Genomic DNA, 20,448 nt, shown 5'->3' with positions numbered 1-20,448 from the left:
TGAACGTGCTGATGGAGACCCTCCCGGAATGGCAAGAAGCCCAGCAGCGTCCAAACCCTCGCTGGGCCAGGCGCTGTAGGAAGCGCTTCTGACTCATCACCAGGGTTCATCCTCCGACTCCCGAGAGAGTGTGGGGCGCACCCCATGCTGAGGAGGAGGGCCCAAGCCAGTGAGGGGCCCTCAAAGGTCAGGGATGTGGGTGGCCCCGAGCCCCCTCCTCACCCCTGGGGGTCCCGGCACACACGGTGATCACCACCATTACGTGTTTATTCACGAAAAACGTGGCGAGTGGCTTAGCTTCTTTCCCAACCTCACTCTCAGGGCGGGTAAAGGATGCCCAGTAAGTCCCAGGCAGAGGGGAAAGCAAGCGGCCCGCCCGCAAAGGCGCTGCACAGACGGCCGCAGGGAGCAGACTCACCTTCGCAGGTGACCCCGTCCACGTCGCTGAGCTGGAAGCCGCGGCGGCAGTAGCACTGGAAGGAGCCGTAGACGTTGGCGCACTCCTGGCTGCAGGGGCTGCTGGTGCATTCGTTCACATCTGAAAGAGAGGGTGCCCGGGGTCACCTCAGAGCCATGGCCCGCGTCCCTGGGGCCTTGAACAGAGGCAGAGAGCCGGAGGTCCTTGAGTGCAGGGCTGGGGGTCGCCTGGGGTCCCCAGAAAGACAGAGGGCTGGGTCCTCCATCCCCACCACGGCCTGCTTCCAGCTGCACCCTCTCCCATTGGGCGGCAGGAACAGCCTCTGACCTCAGCTCCTTCCACCCCGCCGTCGCCTGGTACCAGAGTCCTTCTAGCTCATGGAATGTGATCATGTCCTCCCGGCTTCACGTCCCAGACAAGGTCCCCTGCACCGAGGGCCTGCATGACCTGTTGGTACCCCAACACCCAGTACTCCAACGCTCAGAACTCCTCGGGCCACTCAGCAACTCTGGGCTCTCGCTCATCTATTCCCTTTGCTTAGAGCAGGGATCAGCATACATCGGCCCCCAACTTGTTTCTGTAAATAAAGTTTTATTGGCACAAAGCCACATGCATTCATTTACTGCAATCTAAGGCTGCTTATCCCCTATAATAGGACAGATCTATTAGAGTTGAATAGTTCCAATGGAGACTTTGGCTAGTAAAGCCTAAAACATTTACTAAGTGGCTTTTAGAAAGAAAAGCTTGCCAACCTCTGCCCAGAAGTCTCTTCTCACAGTGAGTTACTGCTAATTCTTAGCAGGGCAGGAGGGCCGAGCACCTGAGAACATCCATTAGCCGCTTCCCACCGCCCCCCGCCCCATGTTCCATCCCTGCAGCCCCCACCCCAGCCTGGCTGCACCTGCCCACCTGCCTCTGCCCAGCGTGGCTCCGTCAGTCACATCCTAGAGAGATGCCCTGAAGGCGGGAACCATGTTCTAACTACACACTTTGGAGGCGCTTTGTAAACGCCTAGTGGCATAACACGCCAGGTTGGCCGGGCCCTGGCTTTGTGTCCACAATATCGCCCACGGACACAGATATGAGTGTCTACTTTCCAGTCACTGAGGGGGACCAGGACGGCACAAGCCTTGATCGATAATAACGATGATACGAGCGTCGCCACGTTGCCAGCGCCCCACTCCACACCAGCCGTGCAATAGCCTGTCATCTGCTTCCTCTCGGCTCACCCTCACGACCCCCCACCGTGGGCCCTGACACCCCCACTGCACGGACGAGAGCGCCGAGGCCTAGAAATGCCGAGTGGCTCCTTGGAGACCACAACCGGGCGGGGCAGGGATTGAAACCCAGGCCCGAAGGACCCCAGTGGGAAGCTGGTTCCTTGTGAATAGACACCAGTTGGGTCTGGTTCTTGGAGACAAATCCCAGGATCTCGGGAAGCGCGGGCGCCAGGAGCACATCGCACCGTCGGCCTCCGGTCTGAGAATGGCGCGCTGGAGCGCAGCCTGGCAGGCGGATGTCGCTGACCCCTTCCTCTTATCCCGGGACCTGGGGCCTCCGCGCCTGCGCCCGCTGCACCCCGGCCCGGGCACTGCCCCGCGCAGAACAGGGCCTGCCAGGCAACGTGGGCGATCGTCGGGGCTGCCACAGTCTCCCTCTCTGCTGACCTCAGAGCCCGGCCCCACAGAAGGCGAGGCCTGTGCTGAGGCCCAGCATGCCCAGACCCTGCGCTGGACACACCGACCACCTCGTCTCCACCCATCGGGGCCAGCGTCACCTGAGAGCCAGGCTCTCGGCACCAGGAGCCCGTCCAACCTCCCTCACCCCACCCCGCGCACTCAGAGACCCGAGCCCTCAGCATGCAGCCTCCACTGGTCCTCTGAGGACGGGGGCCCCGGCCCCCCTAAAACACCACACACCCAGCACTTAAAGCTCCCCTTTGGTTTTGGTGGAGCCGAGAGCCGCGCACACCAAGGTCTCTCCCCTGCCAGAGCCCACGTAGCATCTGACCGGCTTCTGTTTCTCTTTGGCGCATCCACCCCACTTCCCCCATGAGGCCACCAAGGCAGGCGAGGTCAGCCACTCCCCCACGGTCACGTGAACAACTGGTGGCTCTGTGGCTCCGACCCCACACCCTCCCCGCATCTGCCCTGTCGCCCAGGGGGCGGCGGGGCGGGCAGGTGCGTGGCCTCCGGGACGCAGGGAAACTCGCGCAGCACCTGACAGCAACCTTTCCACAGGCGCGTCCCCCGCGAACCTTCCTCCCACACGTGCTGGGACACGGACGTGGGTCAGTCCCCGCGGGCCGCCTGGCCCGGCCTCACCTTCGCAGGAGCGGCCGTCGGGCGCCAGCCGGAAGCCCGCGGAGCAGCTGCAGTGGAAGGAGCCCAGCGTGTTCTCGCACTTGTGGCTGCACAGGCGCCCGGAGTAGCGCCGGCACTCGTTGATGTCTGCAACGCAGCGGGCGGGGCTCAGGGCTCGGCCTCCCTCCGTGTCCCTCAGCTCCCTTCTCAGGCGAGGGGGCAAAGCGACTTGTCCCCAGAACAGGGCAGGTCAGCAGGAAGCCAGGGCCACACGGGGCCTGCCCCCCCACTGGGCCCACCCCCTGGGCTCCCCTGCTCCTTCCAGGATGATGCCTCTGGGTGTGTGCCTGCCCCTGAGTTCTCTGCCCCAGAGTCCCGAGGGCGAGTCCAGGGGCTCTGACCAAGGGTCCCTGGGGGTGGGCGGGACAGGCGAGCCAGTGGGGTCTGTCCCTGCTCCTGGAGGGCCAGCACCATGCTGTCTGTTCTCACTGCCCTGGCTGCACGCACAGCTCAGGGCGCGTGCAGATGGGAGACCGGCTCAGGCCGGGGGTAGGGGGGCTGCAGAGCCGGAACCGGATGGGTCTCCGGACTCCGGGTCCTGCTCTGAGGAGCAGACCACGGTCACTCCGGGAAGCACAGGCTGGTTCTGTTGGGTGCCATCTGGCCAGGACCCCACGCACCCACACATGTCCTGCTGATGCCGTCGAAATAGAAGCCGGCCTTGCACTCGCAGCGGAAGCTTCCAGCGGAGTTCATGCAGAGGTGGCCCGGCCCGCAGGGCTCCGCGGGCGGCGCACACTCATCCACGTCTTGCAAAGAGAAAGACACATCAAACACCTTCAGAGTGTGTGTGTGTGTGTGTGTGTGTGTGAGTGTGACTGTGAGAGTGTCCGTGAGAGTGTGCGTGTGTAAATGTGTGAGAGTGTGTGTCTGTTGAGAGTGTGTGTGTATGTGTGTGTGTAAGTGTGGGTATGAGAGTGTGTGTGTGTGTATATGTGTGTGTGTGTGTAAGTGTGTGTGTAAGTGTGGGTATGAGAGTGTGTGTGTGTGTGTGTGTGTAAGTGTGGGTATGAGAGTGTGTGTGTGTGTGTATATGTGTGAGTGTGTGTGTGTAAGTGTGTGTGTGTAAGTGTGGGTATGAGAGTGTGTGTGTGTGTGTGTGTGTGTAAGTGTGGGTATGAGAGTGTGTGTGTGTGTGTGTGTGTGTGTGTGTGTAAGTGTGGGTATGAGTGTGTGTGTGTGTGTAAGAGTGTGTGTGTGCCCCCAGGATGGTCAGAGGGAAGGAGCAAACTGAAAGGCACATGACAAAGCAGCATCGTTATGCTTCAACATGATTTCCCAAGCACCTACTGTGTGCGGGGCCCAGGCCGAGAGACAGCTGCCCCTGCCCGCAGGGACTCGGGTCACAATGACCTTAGTTACGGCAGGCAGTGCCCGCTGAGGGAGTGCTTGGGGGTGACGGGGAGGAAGGCCCCTGTTGGCCCGCAGGGTCTGGGCCCTGGATCCAGGACATGGAGGGCAGGTGGGCAGAGGGAGCAATGCAAGAGGGAAGGGAGGCCTGCTCGGGGAGCAGCAGGACCCACTGCACCTGGATTAGACGGCCTGTGAGGTCGGGGCCGCTCGGGAGGACTGCGCAAAAGCAGGGCGCCTGTGTCTGTCACCACTGGGGGCTGAGCACGGAGGGGCCGGAGAGCTTTCAGCCCAGGACTGGACCGAGCGAGAGGGACGGAGCTGGAGCGGGGCGGCTGGCATGCTACTGCAGCGCCCAGGCAGCGCCCACCAGGCCTGCGCCTGGAGACCAGCACGGGATGGAGGAACGGGCAATGGCTGCCCCCTGGGGACGCACTGTCCCCTCGAGAGAAGCGGGGCTGTGCTGGGCGCAGGAGAAGAGTCCGTTCCGATCGGTTTTCTTTTTAATACCAACCCACACAGCGGGTGCCCTCCTCGTTGAGATGGTAGCCACGGCCACAGTTGGGCACGTTCTTCTGGCACGTGTACGAGCCCTCCGTGTTGATGCACGTGTGCCCGACGGGGCACGAGGGGCTGATACTCAAACACTCATTGATATCTGCAGGGGAAAGACGGAGACGCCGTGGTTAGACACAGAGCACCAAAGAACCCCCACCCCTCCCCTTTGCAACGCCACAAACAGGTGCGGCGACCGCCCTGAACCCACGGCGGCCTCCACCTGCCCCCGATCTCGCCAGCACACCCCCGCTGAAACACCACCTGCCTGGCCCGTCTTCCAGCCCCTAAATCTCCGACACCTACCCCTTCCTCAGCACCGAGTCCAAAGCTGCCGCCCGTCTTCCCGCCCCTCCACTGTCAGGGCCCCTGAGTCCCGCCGGTGGGCCTGGCCACCTGGGTGCCACCCGTGTCCCACTCCACGGGTATACCGGGCACCCTCCCTGAGCGGGCGCGGGCCAAGGGAGACAGGGGGCCAGCCCCTCGGTGCCAGCACCCTGGCCCTGGGGAGGCTCTGTGCTCCCCGGCTCCCACGCGGGTCCCACCTCTGGGCCTTTATGCACACGGTCCCTGCTTAGGAAGCCACCTCCCCTGTCTGTCTGCCCAGCTTGGTGCCACCTTGAAGGAGACACTTCCTGCCCGCCCCCACCTGGGCCCTCGGGGCCTGCGCTGACTCCCTCCTGACAGAACACGCCCCCCACACAGCGCCCTGGGCTGTCCGCCTGTGATGAACCCGCACCAGCCAAGATGCACCAGTAAACAAACAGGAGCGCTGCGCGCGTCCGCTCACTCCTCCCGCTCAAATCGGTGCCAGACCCACCGCCTGGGCGTCCTGCTGGGGGGCTTCTCAAAGGACCTCCATTTGTCAGTGTCAGGCAGACACTAACAAAGCACCTACGGGGTGAGAGGACCGTCCAGGGCCCCCAGGCTGAAGGCAAAACGAGGGCTCAGCCCTCAGCCACACCCACCCTCCTCAGACAGATCAGCTGGCCGCTCGCCCACCAGCACGTCCCCTGCCGGCCACACAGCACCCAGCTGCCCGCACAGGCAGGGCGGGCTCTCATCTGCGCTGTATAAACAGGAAGCTCCCTGCTCGAGGCTGGAGCCGCTCAGAGTCTGGGACAGGGTCTCAGCCTCCCACCCTGCTGGGAAGAGCAGGGCACTGGACACAGCCCGTCCTTCATCTGCCCTGGAGGCGCTGCCAGAGACCCTGCGGCCGGCGAGGCTGATGGCCGCCGTCTAGTCCTTCAGAGAAACGTGGGCCTCTGCCCGTGTCAAGGGTGAATGCACGTTTAGCAATGACAGCGCTCCCTCCCTGCGAAGCCCTGCGCTCCCCAGCAAGACCTACAGTTCCCAAACTCTGTGCCATGGAACCCGGGTGCCCCTAGAGACGTCGTGTGCTCCAGAGAGGGGGTCCCAGCCTGCAAGCTCCATGGCAGAGGACCAGGCGACCACTGAGTGAGTGAGTGAGTGAGTGAGTGAGTGAGTGGGAGAGTGAGCGAACAAAGACCAAATACACGAAAAAGGTCTGAGGAGTTTGGGAACGCCCTGCCCCACCCCTCCCTCACCCGGGAGGCCCAGATACCAGCTGTAAAGGGCCTGCCCACTCTGTTTAACCCCATGACCTTGGAACCGTTCACTGCCCCCCGCCCCCCGGGATCCGGGACCACTGGAGACCCGCCTGCCCTGGCCACTCCCTCGGCCTCACTGAGCAGAGAGAGAGACGGTGAGCACGTGGAGGGACTGGAAGGAAAAGGAAACCCACAAAGATGTGAGTCTCAAGGCCCTCGGGGACCAAGCCTCACGGGCCTAGAACTCTCTATGCCAGCCGTGGGCAAACTACAGCCCGCGGGCCGGATCCAGCCCATTTGAAATGAATAAAACTAAAAAACAAAAAGACCGTACTCTTTTATGTAATGATGTTTACTTTGAATTTATATTAGTTCACACAAACACTCCATCCATGCTTTCGTTCCGGCCCTCCCGTCCAGTTTAAGAACCCATTGTGGCCCTCGAGTCAAAAAGTTTGCCCACCCCTGCTCTACGCTCTACGATAGGGAAAGAGGGCCCTGCTCTCCGGGGCCTGTCCGCCCTGTGCCCTGGCCCGCGGGCCGAGCTCCGCAGCGGCCGCTGTGGGCTGTGTGGCCGGAGGGGTGGCCCAGGGGCTCGTGGGCCCCAGGGAGGCTTCCAGGGGCTCCAGCAAGATGCATCCTGGGTACACGGGAGGTCAGTGCTCCCACCACTGCCCGCACTGACGGGGCGGGGGGTGAGCGAGCTGCGGGCGGAGGTATGCGAGCAGGAGGCGCTGCTGCGCTTGCTCCTCGTGAAGAATTCTTAGGCTACTTCAGTCATTTTTGAAAGACGACTGAAAGGCACGGACACAAAAGGATGCCCGGACACTGTGAATGGGGGAAGCCCGCGGCAGAATCGTGGTCCGTTCTACAAAAACAAAGAGCCATGAGGACGCAGTCGCAGAGACCAGACCCGGCGAGCGGGGCCTCCCCTTCCAGCGCTGGGGCTGGGTTAGCTTTTTGGTCCATAAGAATGCATGTGGCTTTCAAAATAAAAACAATCATTTTAAACGAATCCTAACCTTGGGGTCAAGGACATGCCTGGGCTGAGGGCTGGCCGTGGGCTTTGCGCCCACAGAATAGCAGGCGCTGGCGGCGGGCCTCGGCCACATCCTGGGCCCTGGGCCCCTGCGAGGCTGTGCCCTCCCCCTCGCCCGGGCTCCCCATCTGAGGGACTGTCCCTCCTGCTGCCCTTGGGCCTCCCCCTGGACAGTGCTGCACCCCTAGCGGGAAGCCAGGGCTGAGCGGAGACTTGAAAATGCCCTGCTTTGTGCGACTCGGGCTGCTCTTGCCATGAGTCAGGGTTTCCATCCCCAGCAGCCGTGTGCCTCCTCAGAGCCCCCTCGAGCAGCAGCAGGTCCCGGCAGGCCCTCCCCCTGCTGGCCCTGGAGAGGGGGCCTCTGCTCGCTGCCGCCTCAGCGACCACAGCTGGGCTGGCTTGGGGCCAACCCCAGCAGCTGAGGCCCCCACAGGACGAAAGGGGAGCTTTAGGAACAAGACTGGGGCTGGGTTCAGGGGAGGCCCTGTGCTAAGGGGTCGCTGCTCTATTTCTCTTGACATATTCGGGGGGGGTTCACTTAAATAAAAGGGGTCTCCATGCAAACTACCATTTCCACACAGATGAGCACAGATTCATCAGAGAGGGGGGATGGAGCTGAGGCAGAACTCCAGCCCTCGCTCAGGGCAAGGGGCAGCCGGGAGGTGGGCTGTGACCAGCATGTCTGCAGCCTGGACGGGGGAGAAGGGTCCGACCGCAGAGGCCAAGGGCAGGCGGCCGAGCTGGGCTCAGGTGCCAACAGTGGCCGGGCGGGTGTTCACCTGGGCAGGTGACCCAGCAGCTGCTCCCGCCCCCAGGCCTCCACCCGCCGCAGCTCCTCCAGCTCGGCCTGTCTCGCCTCACCTCCTCCTCACGCTAAGCTCACACGGATCCACCGCCGTGCACGTCCCCCAGGTCCCCTCTGATAGCAACACAGGCCGTTTCTCTTGTGGTGAAACATACGTAACGAAATTCACCGTTTTCACCACGTTTAAGTGCACAGGGGAGTGGCACTCAGAACCTAGCACTGTTGTGCGGCCGCCACCACCATCCATCCACAGGCCATTTCGATTTTCTCCAACTGAAACTGGGCCCTAGAACCCAACTCCCCACGCCCACCAGGCCCCCAGCCACCAGCCTTCCCCTCTGTGTCTATGAATTTGACTGCGAATCCAGATGATTTTTTTAAAGTTTTTTTTACAGACCAGACCCTTCAGTCACCTTGCCGAAGCCTTGCCCCGAGCCACAGCCAGACATGACTACTCCCGTGGGATCCGGAAGGAATTCAGGGTCAAAGGAAGGAAGCGATTGCCTCCGGTCCCTTAGTTCAAACCTGACTCCAAAGCTCGAGTGCTTTGCCCCACACCAGCGGCTGCTAAGCTTCCATGAAGCCCTGGGGCCAAGCCCAGCCCGACAATGGATTTTGCAAATAAAGTTTTATTGGGACACAGCCCTGCCCCTTTGTTGGCATATGTGTGGCTGCTTTCCCACAGTGGCAGCAGAGACGGTCGGGCCCGCAACGCCGGACATGTTTACGACTCAGCCCTTTCTAGAAAAAGCTGGCCGACCGCTGTTCTATCCACTGTGAGCCCCCACATTCTAGGGGGCCCGGCGCCGTGGCTCGCCCCGCCTGTGGACCCGGCAGCCTGGCGGCAGTCTTACCAATACAGTTGCCTAGAGCATCTTGTATAAAGCCGCTCTTGCACTGTAGCTTGGGTCGGCAGCGGAAGGATCCCAGAGTATTCTGACAGATAAAATCGGGGAGGCAGTTATGAATACCACTCTCACACTCGTCAATATCTGGTACATCATAAAAAAAGGAAATGGTTAGCAAGAGTCCTGCCAGAAGCATCTCACAACACTTTAACATCACAAGCACGTTTCTAAGAAATGCTCATTACTCAGCTCCAACCCCAAACATTTCAAGAGGGTGGTCACGGACTAGAGGGGCCCGGGGGAGCCAGGCGGGGCTGGCACTGCTAACGGCTTAAAAAACGCTGGCATCCCCCCAAGGCTCTCAGGAGACCAGCTTTCTGTTACATAATAAATAACCCGGCCGTTCTCCTGGCAACATGTGGCCGTCTGATTCTCATTTCGGGCTGCGCACATGTTTTGCTTAGATCAGAAAGCGATGATCTTCGTGGCAATAAACACTGTCTCTATAAACTCATTCATCCCGGGCTTGTCATAATATGACAAACATGAACAATGGTGATTCTCAGGATCTGAGTGTTGGCTGCCCTTCCCTTGAAGTTCAAGGCTGTCAAATGCTCAGAAGTGTATACTCCAGCCGGCCAAGCCCCTGGGTTCCCAGGCTCCCCGCCACCCAGCGCGCCTGCAGGGGTGGCGTGGGCGGCCGGGCCGGGCCACAGCCCTCAGCCGTCAGGAGGGCGTGCCTGGCTTTTGAGCCGGCCTCATAATTCAACCGACGTTTTTACACAAGCGGTTTGTTGTCTGAAGGGCTGGAACCCCTCAGCACAAAACTATGCTCCAACAGATCCTCATCAAAGCCTTATCTGCCAAATAGCATCGCTGGCTCGGCGCGGGGAGGCCGGCGGCCAGAAATGTCATGTTTTTATGCCGTGGAAGGCGCTTTGAACTTCAAGGGAGCCTGCATCAGATGGGAGGCAGCTGCTGTGCGAGATATATTACATCGACTCTGCAGCAAGCACATGTGAGCACTGAAGTGCAGCCCTGGCCTTGGTCTCAAAGGATCACGCTCTGGGCGATTTCAGAAACCCCAACCGCCTGGGCGCTGCCGTGAGCTCATTAACTCCGGGTCAAGAAGGTGACCCCTACCCCACCCCCGGGGCGCAGCACCCCAAGCCCAGACCCGGGAGCCCAGGGCCGCCGTTCCCACCCCACATCCACCCGGAGAGGAGGGCTTCCGCCTGGGACCAGCTCGCACCTTTGCAGTCATTGTCCTCCGTGAGCTCATAGCCCGTCCCGCAGCTGCTGTCCCGCTGGCAGCGGAACGAACCCACGGTGTTGATGCAGGACTCGCCGAGCCGGCAGCTGTGGGTGCGCGTGATGCACTCGTTCACATCTAGGAGAGACGGGCAACGCGGTGTCAGCAGCAGGAACAGCGCTTGCTCACAAGGAAAGTTCCAGAAGGCAGAGCGGGTGGGTCCCTGCTCCCATCCAGTCCGCACGCCTGCGCATTCGAGCTGGGCACTGGTTGGGAGTCCCGGGCACCCACCATGGGAGCAAAGCCATGGGGTGTCTCCCCTGGTAAGTTTCTGATCAACTGCTCCTGCTGAGCACAGAGCCGGGCCAGGCGGAGGCCTGTGAGCCTTCGGAACAGAGACGGGCCCGTCTCCTGACAGGGGCTGCGGGGGCTGCGGGGGCTGCGGGGGCTGCGGGAGATGCCCAGGCCACTCAGCAGATCCGGGATTCAGGGCCCGATCAGACCCCACACCCAACCCCAGTTCCCAGCACGGTGTTCACGTTCGCCCGGCACGTGGTACAAACACCAAGGATGCTGGGAAGCCGGCCTGGGGCTGTTCCCCAGGGACGGGCCCTGAGTTGTACAGCGTGGGACCTGCCCGGATGTCAGCAGAAGCAGAGGCCCCCGGGGCAGCGGCCTGCTGTCCTGTCCCCGGAGCTCGGCGACGTTACCTTCACAGGAGACGCCGTCGGCCAGCAGCTGGTAGCCCACAAAGCACGAGCAGACGACCTCCTCGCCCGTGTCACGGCACTGCTGCTTACACGGCCCGCCGCCTGCAACCAGACAGACGTGAGCTGCGGGCACACGCGCCAGACCCGCGGTTCCCAGCTCTGCCCTCGGGTGACTGACAGGCAGGCTGCAGCCACTGCCTTCCCACGGGGGACCCCAGGGTCTGGCTCTGGCACCCCCAGGGCCGCTGCTCCAGGTCCCAGCCCCGGTGCCTCCAGGGCGGGCTCCGTTGCTGCAGCAGAGCTGGGAGGGGCAGGGCAGACAAGAGGGGGCGCTCCCACCCGGCAAGGATATCGAGGGCCCAGGCCACACAGGGAGGCAGGCCCTGGAGAGGCCCCTTCTGTCCCCACATCTCCGAGGCCAGCCCGGCCCCAGTCTCGCTGTCACTCCCAGCCCCGAGCCCTGACCGCCAGCATGATGCCCCAGAGCAAGTCTCATGAGGACAAACCTCCACCAGGCACAGATCCTTCCGGTACAGTCTGACTGCCCGGCACCTGGGGTCACCCACTGCGCCAGCCTCCCCCCACCCGTCTCCATTCCCGACGCCCCAATCCCCTGGCGATGTGACTTTCCCCTCTAACCGACCCTCACCCATAGCAGCTGTCCTCCCCTGGGAGACCCTCCGATGCCCCCCCCCCCAACAGATCCGAGGCTTCCTGGGGCCCTGCCCTCCTGTATAGCGACCGCACCACTTGGCAATGAACAGGCTCCCTAACCAGCACCCCAGCTACAGGGCAGCTGCTGCGTGAGCCTGGGAGCGACCTGCCCTAATGGTCCGGGAAAGAGAAATGCCCGTTTCGCATGAAAACAGAACCTGCAAGGCCTGGCCACTGACAAATGGGTATTAGCGATGGCTCAGTGGGGCCAGGTGACACCCCTCCCCGAGGGCCCCCGCCTCGGGGCAGCTGTGTGTGCGCGCTGAGAGCCTGGGAGGAGGCTCAGGGGCAGGCGGGCACCGTGGGCGGAGGGGTTCTAACACCAGCCCCCCCACCTCCAGGCCACCCTCTCCCTCTCCCTCTCCCTCTCCAGGCCTCCCCTCCCCCTCCCCCTTCCCCTCCTCCTCCCCCTCTCCAGGCCCTAGCGAGGAGGGAGGAAGTAAAGGAGCCAGGCAGAGGACAGTGACCCAGTGGACTCCCAGCCAGCGGGCAGCTCCAGGCGAACCTGAGCGCCACCTGCGGTCAAGCTCCTAAGCAGACAGCACTGACTCCGCCTCATTGCCGGCCCCACGGCCGGAGGGACAGCCTCACCTCGGCAGCGGTCATTCAGGTACGGGTCCTCCTGCTCCTCCTCCGCCTCCGAGAGCTTAGCTGTGGGCACAGGCAAGGACACGTGACCACCCAGCGCCCCGTTAACCTGCCCCAGCGCCCCGCCTTCTCTCAGAGACACTGAGTAGTCTGTCTTCTTGGGCACATCAGGCAGTAATGCCCGTCTGTACTACCCCTAACAGCTCAGTATTTATTCACTATATCCTTTTAAAAAGAGAATGGGCCGAACCGGTTTGGCTCAGTGGATAGAGCGTCGGCCTGCGGACTCAAGGGTCCCGGGTTCGATTCCGGTCAGGGGCATGTACCTTGGTTGCAGGCACGTCCCCACTGGGGGGCGTGCAGGAGGCAGCTGATCGATCTCTCTCATCGATGTTTCTGACTTTCTATCCCTCTCCCTTCTTCTCTGTGAAAAAAATCAATAAAATATATTTAAAAAAAAAAAAAAAAAAAAAGAGAATGGACTCATAACAGTGGCCAGATCTCCAACAGATCCGTTCTAACAGAGGCAGCCTGGGCCCGAGGGCCTGGAATGTCCGGCCGGCCTCGCAGCCTGTCACGCTGTCCAAATGACTTGACTATTTCAGCAGAGGCCTCTTGGCCGCTGTCCATCACATCACACCCACACCTGCAGCAACGCACCGGGAGCAGCCTGCGCTGCGGGGGAACGTGTGCCCCAGGGGCCGAGGCCCTAACCCACACCTGCACGTGGACTCACTGGGGAAGGGTCTTTGCAGGTGAGCAAGTAGGATGAGGCCACGGGGTGGGCCCAGAGCCAATGCCTGCACCCTTAGAGAAAGGGGGCATTTGGACACAACCAGACACACAGACAGTGAGGCAACGCTTGCCTGCTGGTTACGCCCCACCCAGGCCGTGGGATTCTATCACTGCCGTCCTGGGACGTGAAGACACTTCTGTTAGGCTGTCTGCCTGCAAAGCTCAATGTGGTGCCAGCATCAGTCGTCACTCCCTCGACTCAAGAAATAAAGGTGTGTGAGCTCTGCTTGGGGCCAGCACTCCGCACAGACCAGTGCCCCGCCAGTCGCCTGGCGGGAGAGAAACGGATCGGTCCTTCCGACTCCGGTGGCACGGCCAAGGGTGGGAAGGAACACGTGAAAACCAAGCCGTCTGAGGCTGGGGACACGCCCACCAGACAGTGGTCACAAGTCAACCACAGCTCAGTGGCCATTAGCAACAGTCCCCATCTCTGTGTAGGGTTCCTATAGTAACAGTGCCTACCTCCGTGCCCACGTGGCTGTCCTCTCCCTTCCACCTTCCTGGATCTTCTAAAGGCCCACAGCGAGCACATGACACGTGCGCAGTGGAACAATAACCGTCATTTGGAAGAAGCACTAGTAATTCTACTGTAAAATCCAATCTAACGTAACTTGCACATCCTAAGCGTGCACAAGGCATTCTTCCTCGGGAGCTACTCAAACCCATAAGGGCCTCTGGATGCTCAAAGCACTTCCCACCCGGAGAGGAACGCAGCAGAAGGCTTGCGGGCGGGCCCCTCTTCTAGGCTAGGAGGCGGGGCACCGTCCCTCGGGGCATTTTCTCTTTTAGGGACATTCCTTTCACTTGGTGCCTTCAAGCTGGCAAAGAGCAAGTCTCCTTCGTGGGCCCAGCACAGGCCAGGGTGTCCAGCCCCCGCCCTCCAACGGGCTGGTGTGACAAGGCCAGGAGGACTGCTGAGGAACCCTTTGTCAGCTGGGTGCTGAGGTCATCAAGATGACCGGGGCGTTCTGTGGGAGCCAGCGCGCTTGCCATGGAAAGACTGCCATCCCTGCTAGAAAACGAATCCCGAACCTGCACTTCCCCAGCCTCGGTCTGCCAATCTGTAGAATGGGAATAACCAGGCTTCCCCAACCACCCGTGGTGAAGGAGCAGGGTTCTCTCCCCAGCCTTAGGCCAATACCCTGACAGCATGTAATAAAATCGAATTACTAGGAAAAGTAAGTTAGGAAAACAGACATTCGAACCTTGATTTTTTTCAGTTAAACAGACACAATGGACTCGATCGAATGCTTACAGAAGTTTCCAAAAGCTTGCTCTCAATTCTGTACTTATTTTGTCACAGGGCAGCAGGGGTCTGTGGCCCTCAGTGTGGCCTCGAGGCAGCACACAGTAAGCCCACAATAAACACCCGCGGTGGGAGGAAGGCACAGCTGGGGGGGGGGGGGTGTGAGTGGAAGGGGGAGGGAGTGCTCACAGAGACTCCAAGGAAAGCCTGGGGCAAGGACCGAAGCTGGGAAAAGGCGGGGGAGACAGGAGACATCTGGAGCGGAAGAGCCGGAGATATTTATCGAAACAAGACATAAATCAACAAAAGTCCTCCCCAGAGACCAGAAGGAATTCTCCCCCAGGAGGACGGTTCGGGTTTAAAGTAAAAATGTCATCTCTGGTTTCAAAAGTCAAGGAGCGGCTGGAATGTGGCTCCGATACCGAAATCAGCCCCAGGGCTGCGAGGGGCTGGGAATGAGAAACCAGGAGTGAAAAATGAAAGACATCCATCTCGCCCACACCCTGGGCTGCCGGCTAAGCCCAAAGCCGCAGGGATGGATGACCTGAGTTAGGGACCTCGGGTCTGTGAGTCCTCCTTCCTAAGTCCTTCCTGCCCCCACTTTTAACTGGGGGGAGGTGGGGGGGACTCAGAGTGAGAAGGCAGCACAGCCTGCAGCACAGCCCGCAGCAGGCTGGGGCAGAGCACACGCCCGCAGTGCTCCGGGGGTATTCGCATCCACAGGAAATCGCTGCATCAGGGGAAGAGATTATTAAGCAATCAGCGGCCTCCTCACCCTGGAACTCCAGGCCCGGAGGCGTCAGGGTTTGTCTGGCTGGGGACAGATGGACGGTGGAGAGACAGAACCGGTGGACACAGGGCAGGGAGCTCTCTCAGCGCTGCTCCTGGGGTCACGCACCCTTCGCTGAGTAAGTATCTGTTATCTGCAAGGGCATAGCCTGCTATTGGCAGGTGGCACCCCAGCCTCTCGTCTGCAAATCATCGAGTCCAGATGGAGAGAGAGGCCAGCTCTCTCTCCTCTGTGTGTCGGCCATGTGACCTTGAGCATCAGGTCCTCACCGGGGAATAAGAGCAAGGCCAGCCACCCGCTCTGCCCAGGGCTGTGGGGGGACAGGGGAGAACTGGGGCCGCAAATGTGTCTGGAGCCAGGCAGGCACCACGCCACCTCACACTCATCCTCCCTTTCAACCCCCCAGCCTTAGGGAGTGGGGCTGTCATTGTCCCCATTTCACAGATGAGGAAATGGAGGCCCAGATAAAGCAGTTTGCCGAAAAGTCAGGTCAGGAGGGGACATGAGCCTGACTTGTCAGAACCCAGACCCCGAGCCCTCAGCCTCCCTCCAGGAGGGGTCTCAGAGGAGGACACGCACAGGAACCTGCTCTGACAACTGCAATCTGTTGGCAGCTGAATTAAAGGCAACGGCAGGCGTGTGTGCGGACCTGCCTGTTGTGACGGTGAATTTTATGTGTCAGCTCGGGGGGCCGTGATACCCCGCTGTTTGATCAAACACTAGTCTGGATATCACCGCGCCGGGATTTTCAGGTGAGACTAACATTCAAATAAGCAGACTTGCAGTAAAGCAGATCGCTCTCCGGAACGGGGGCGGGCCTTGTCTAATCCGGTGAAGGATGTAAGAGAAAGCCTAACCCCACCCCGCCCCAAGCAAGAGGAAGTTCTGCCGGCAGGCGGCCTTCGCACTGGAGCTGCAACTTCAGCTCTCGGGTGCCTGCCCTGCCCTGACACTGCCAGTGCCCACAGCTGTGCGAGCCAATCCCTTCGCATACATCAGTCTCTCCTCTCCTCTCTCTGCATGCGCGCACACACACACACACACACATGCACACACACGCATACGCACACACGTGCCCGCGCAATGGCTGTTTCTCTGGATGGCCCTGGCGAGCGCACTGCCCAGCGGGGACAGCAGGGGAGTTACCTGTGTCCTGGAGGTGCCCATTGTCTGCAGGGGCCAAGTCCGAGGTCTCCTGGCCCTTGACGCAGCAGGCCCGGAAGACCAGGCCGCACTGGTAGCCGACCATGAGGTTGTACTCGCAGCTCTGGCCCTGGGCCTGGGCCGCCCGCCCCAGGAGGCAGCAGTGGCAGCACCTCTGCAAAGAGGCGGGACGGAGGAGTCAGACACCCCACCACGGCCTCTCCGCCCCTCCCGTGCCCACGCCCCGCCCGTGCCCACGGCACTCCCGTGTCCACGCTCCCTGGGCCGCTGGACACGTGCTGACCACCTCCTCTAAGCGGGGCAGCAGACAGCGAGGCAGGCCGAGCCACACATCTCCCAGGCCCCGCTCTGGAAAGGGACCTTCACGGGGCCAGCGCCAGGACTTGTTCCACGGGCCCCAGCACCCCGGCCCTGCAGGCCCCACGCCTCCAGGAAGAGGAGGCATGAGAGGGGCCCGCCAGGTCAGGGGGGCTCCTGCAGCTCCTGCGGGTCTGAGATTTCTCCCTGGGCCCAGAGCCCAGCCAGGACCGGGAATGTGCAAGTCTCCCTGCTCCCTCCGGAGGGCAGGGCGGTCCAGGCGCAGGCAGCAACTCCTGCATTTGAAAAGCCCAGGACTTCAAACAGAGTCGCTGCCTGCCCCCTGGACCCCGGCACTCCCCAAAGTCACACCTGAGCTGGGGACAACGTCCCCCCTGCTGTATGGAGAGCTGCTCTGTCTTTACTCCTAAGAGGAGCCAAACTTTCCAAAGGCCCACGAGGCGGGGGGCAGGGGCGGGGGCGGGAGCGGGAGCAGGAGGCAGGGCTGGGCCTTGGCGGCCTCCGTGGGGGTGCGGGTCCTCCATCAGCCCGTCTGCTGCCAGGCGGGTGGCCCTCCTCCACCTGGTGCCGATGAGTCACCCTTCCCCGAAACACACATCCCTCATCCGCCAGCGGGACCTGTTCCGCTCCCGCTAGAATGTTCCATGCTCTCTTTGGACCTTCCTTTTGCTCACGTCTGGGGACACGGCGAGCTGCCTGCTATGTGCCAGGCAGACGGCGTCTGCAGAGCCAGTCCTGCCCCGGGAGGGGCCCCTGGCCGTCAATCAGGCCCTCGCTCCCAGGCCCTTGGCCAGACCGCACCCCCCCCCCCCCCCACCGGCCCTACCTCACACCAGAGCTGCCTCCCAAAAGCGCAACAGGCTGGGGGCGGCAGAGGAGCGCTGGGCCCTCCCTTCTCCACGGAAAGCTCCCCCCCACCCCCCACCCCCGTCCGTGTGGAGGAGCCCACACAGCTCCTCTGGGGATCCAGGCTACATTTCCATCTGGCTCCCTGACTCCCTCGCTTCCTGACTGGGAGCAGGAAATGTTTTTTCCAGGGAATTCAGTTCGTCACTGGGCACCTCCAGCGATGCCCCCTTACCAGGCAACTCGCCAGCCCGAACTCAAGGCCAGTCTAGGTCCCACCCTCGGGAGGCGGGAGAGGGGCAGCCTGGGCAGCTCATTCATTTATCTGCAGCTCCCAGTCCTGGGAACACCGTCTGGAGCGCCCCACGCCCACGCAGAGGTGCCCCCTTCCAGGACGGAGGCCCCAAGGACCGGCCTGGAGCCCCGGGGGGGTCTCTGTCGGTCAGTCACAGCTTAGCATCTGCTCAGTGCCGGGCTCTCTGGGCCTGATGGACCCACTTCCAGCTCTGCCTCACCAACCCCTCTCCTGTGGGTCCTGAGAAGCCACTTTGGAATGTGGTCCTCTCTGAACCTCAGGGTCCTCTTCTAGGCGGTTATGAAGGTCATATTATTAGAGGCCTTAGTGGGAGCCCACTCTGAGCCCTGGAGGGAGAGAAGCTTGAGGATCCTGAGTGTGTGTATGTGTGTGCGGGGGGGGGGGGGAGGGGGGGGCCTTGAACTGAGGGGAGGTTCTGAAGGCCCTGAGCCCAGGTGACCCCTGCCCTGACCTCTGCTTGAAGGCCCAGGACCGGAGTCCTCAGGGCAAGGCTGGGTCCCTCCATCCCCGCTTGCCCAGTGCTGGACTGGGCCCAGGTGTTGCCGGGGGTTCAGTGATGAAACTGGAGGAGGCGGGGAGACTTGAGTGCCCCTCCCTCCTGGGCGGGGTCCACTGCTGCTCTACAGGAGAGGGGCCGGAGCTGGGGGTGTGGTGGGGGTGCCCGGCCGCCCGCTGACGGGCATGGCCGCTGAGCTGGGAGGGCCCGCGCTGGCAGGAGGGGCGCACCTTCACGAACACGGCCTCCAGGCTGGCGTTGGCGGCGGGCACGGCGCAGCTGTCCTGCTCGTTGGCCAGGTTGATGCCAGTGGCGCAGTGCAGCTCCTCCAGCTGGCTGTGGCAGCACTGCTCCTGGACCATCCTGTAGGGGAGGGCGGAGCGCTGGTGAGGGCCGCAGCTCTGCTGGGGGCTCCCAACCCACCCCCTCTCACCCACACACACACAGCGCGTGGCACACAGGGTGCTCAGGGAGTGTTAGAAAGACTGAACACGGGGCAGGGTGCTGGGGCCGAGTGAGGAGACCCAGTTGTCCCACCAGAGCCCCGATCGCCTCCCTGAGCTCTGAGCCTCACCACAGAATGTTCCCATCTGCTTAAAAAATAAAGACAGCCTGCCCTGGCCGGTAGCCCCGTGGTTAGAGTGCCGGCTTGTGCACACCGAAGGATTATGGGTCCGCTCCCTGCCCCAGGTGTGGCACGTGCAGGAGGCAACCAATGGATGTCTCCCCCTCACATGGATGTTTCTGTCCCTCTCTCCTCGCCTCCCTTCCACGCTCTCTGAAAGCAATGGAAAAATATCCTCAGGTGAGGATTCAAAAAATAAAAAATGCAGGCAGCTGCTTGCTGACTCTGGGCCAGACCCCTCATCCTCCTCCAAGTCGGATTCATCTCGACACTCATCCCCACTTTCCAGACTCGGAGGGAGTAGCTCCAGAGGTGGAGTAGCTTGCCCAAGGAGCAGAGTGAGGGGTGGGCAGGCGAGCAGGAGTGTGCAAGTCACAGGCATGGCTCCCACCAGACCCTAAATAACCCCGGCTTCGGCCCAAACCAGCCAGGGCAGGAGGGGCCACCGAGCACACCTGTCCGGAGACCGTGGCCACTTCCCCACCCCCCCCAGCCTCCCTGCGCTTCGGCCAGACCACCTCTGCCCTGGGCAGCAGCCCCAGCCCGCCTTTCCCCTCCTCCTCCCCCTGGGGGCTCTGCACCCTGCTTCCCCTGTGGTTCCAGAACGCCCTCCAGCTCTGGGATGGGCTTGCCTGTTGCTCATGCTTTGGGTGGGCTTGCAAATAACAGGCATTTCACTAACTTGTCAGGAAGAGCAACCAGATATGCGTCCGTCCGTCCGCTCATGCGAAAGCATTGGCTGAACAGGAAGCAAGTGCTGGCGAGGGTGCAGGAAGGGACCGCGTGCACTGCGGGGGGCGGGGAGGGGGATGCATGCGGTGGCGGCAGCGCGACGGTTCCTCAGAAAATGAGAAAGCGAACCGCCCTGGACCCAGAACCCCACTTCCGGGTGTGTACCCCCAAGCAGCGATTTCGGCCTTTCCCGCCTCAGGGCACACACAGACTGATTACAAGAGCCCTGCGGCAGGCCAGAAAACATGCATTTCTGCTGATCTGACCAAAAATGGTCTAATTTTGATTCACTCACATGGGATAGCTATTGTGTTGCCGTTGTCGTTTTTTTTGTTTGTTTGTTTTTGGTTTTTTTTTTTAATATATTTTATTGGTTTTTTACAAAGAGGAAGTGAGAGCGATAGAGAGTTAGAAACATCGATGAGAGAGAAACATCGACCAGCTGCCTCCTGCACACCCCCTACTGGGTATGTGCCCACAACCAAGGCACATGCCCTTGACCGGAATCGAACCTGAGACCCTTTAGTCCGCAGGCCGATGCTCTATCCACTGAGCCATACCGGTCAGGGCCTGTTGTCGTTTTTTATGTGACATCTAAGGGAAAAGGGAGCAGCGCCCTGACTAAACAGGCAGGGGGGCCTGTTTTAAACGTTCCTACGGCCGGTTAATTGCTGCCCCGAGGCCCTGAGCACCCCCACCCCCCCACCCCACCCCCGTCACAGCAGCACGCAAGCAGGGCGAGCCCTCCCCTCAGTGGGATCTGACTCGCCACGCGGAGGGAAGCCAGCCGGTCACAGAGGACAAGTGCTGCGTGCGCGGTTCCGAATTCACAGACAGAAAGGCGGGTGGTGGGCGCCAGGGGCCGGGCGGGGGAGGGGAGGTGGAGGGGAAGGGGTGAGAGCAGGTG

At 61.6% G+C, this 20,448-nt stretch overlaps 1 protein-coding gene across 2 annotated transcripts in view; it reads right to left on the bottom strand.

The window, feature by feature from the left end:
* FBLN1 (fibulin 1) overlaps window positions 1-20,448 on the bottom strand; it is a 67,835-nt gene that overhangs the window by 34,683 nt on the left and 12,704 nt on the right. For both annotated transcript variants that reach the window (XM_081083825.1, XM_081083826.1), the window contains exons 3-12: window positions 18,415-18,547; window positions 16,191-16,362; window positions 12,217-12,276; window positions 10,912-11,013; window positions 10,202-10,339; window positions 8,956-9,093; window positions 4,646-4,789; window positions 3,402-3,530; window positions 2,743-2,868; window positions 419-538 (exon numbers count right to left, since the gene is read on the bottom strand). In XM_081083825.1, coding sequence (XP_080939951.1) covers window positions 419-538; window positions 2,743-2,868; window positions 3,402-3,530; window positions 4,646-4,789; window positions 8,956-9,093; window positions 10,202-10,339; window positions 10,912-11,013; window positions 12,217-12,276; window positions 16,191-16,362; window positions 18,415-18,547 — 1,262 coding nt within the window. The remainder of the gene's footprint in view (window positions 1-418; window positions 539-2,742; window positions 2,869-3,401; window positions 3,531-4,645; window positions 4,790-8,955; window positions 9,094-10,201; window positions 10,340-10,911; window positions 11,014-12,216; window positions 12,277-16,190; window positions 16,363-18,414; window positions 18,548-20,448) is intronic.

This window comes from Myotis nattereri (assembly GCF_964212035.1).
Source record: "Myotis nattereri genome assembly, chromosome: 2".
Lineage (NCBI taxonomy): Eukaryota > Metazoa > Chordata > Mammalia > Chiroptera > Vespertilionidae > Myotis > Myotis nattereri.
This window is presented reverse-complemented; position numbering and strand designations above follow the sequence as displayed.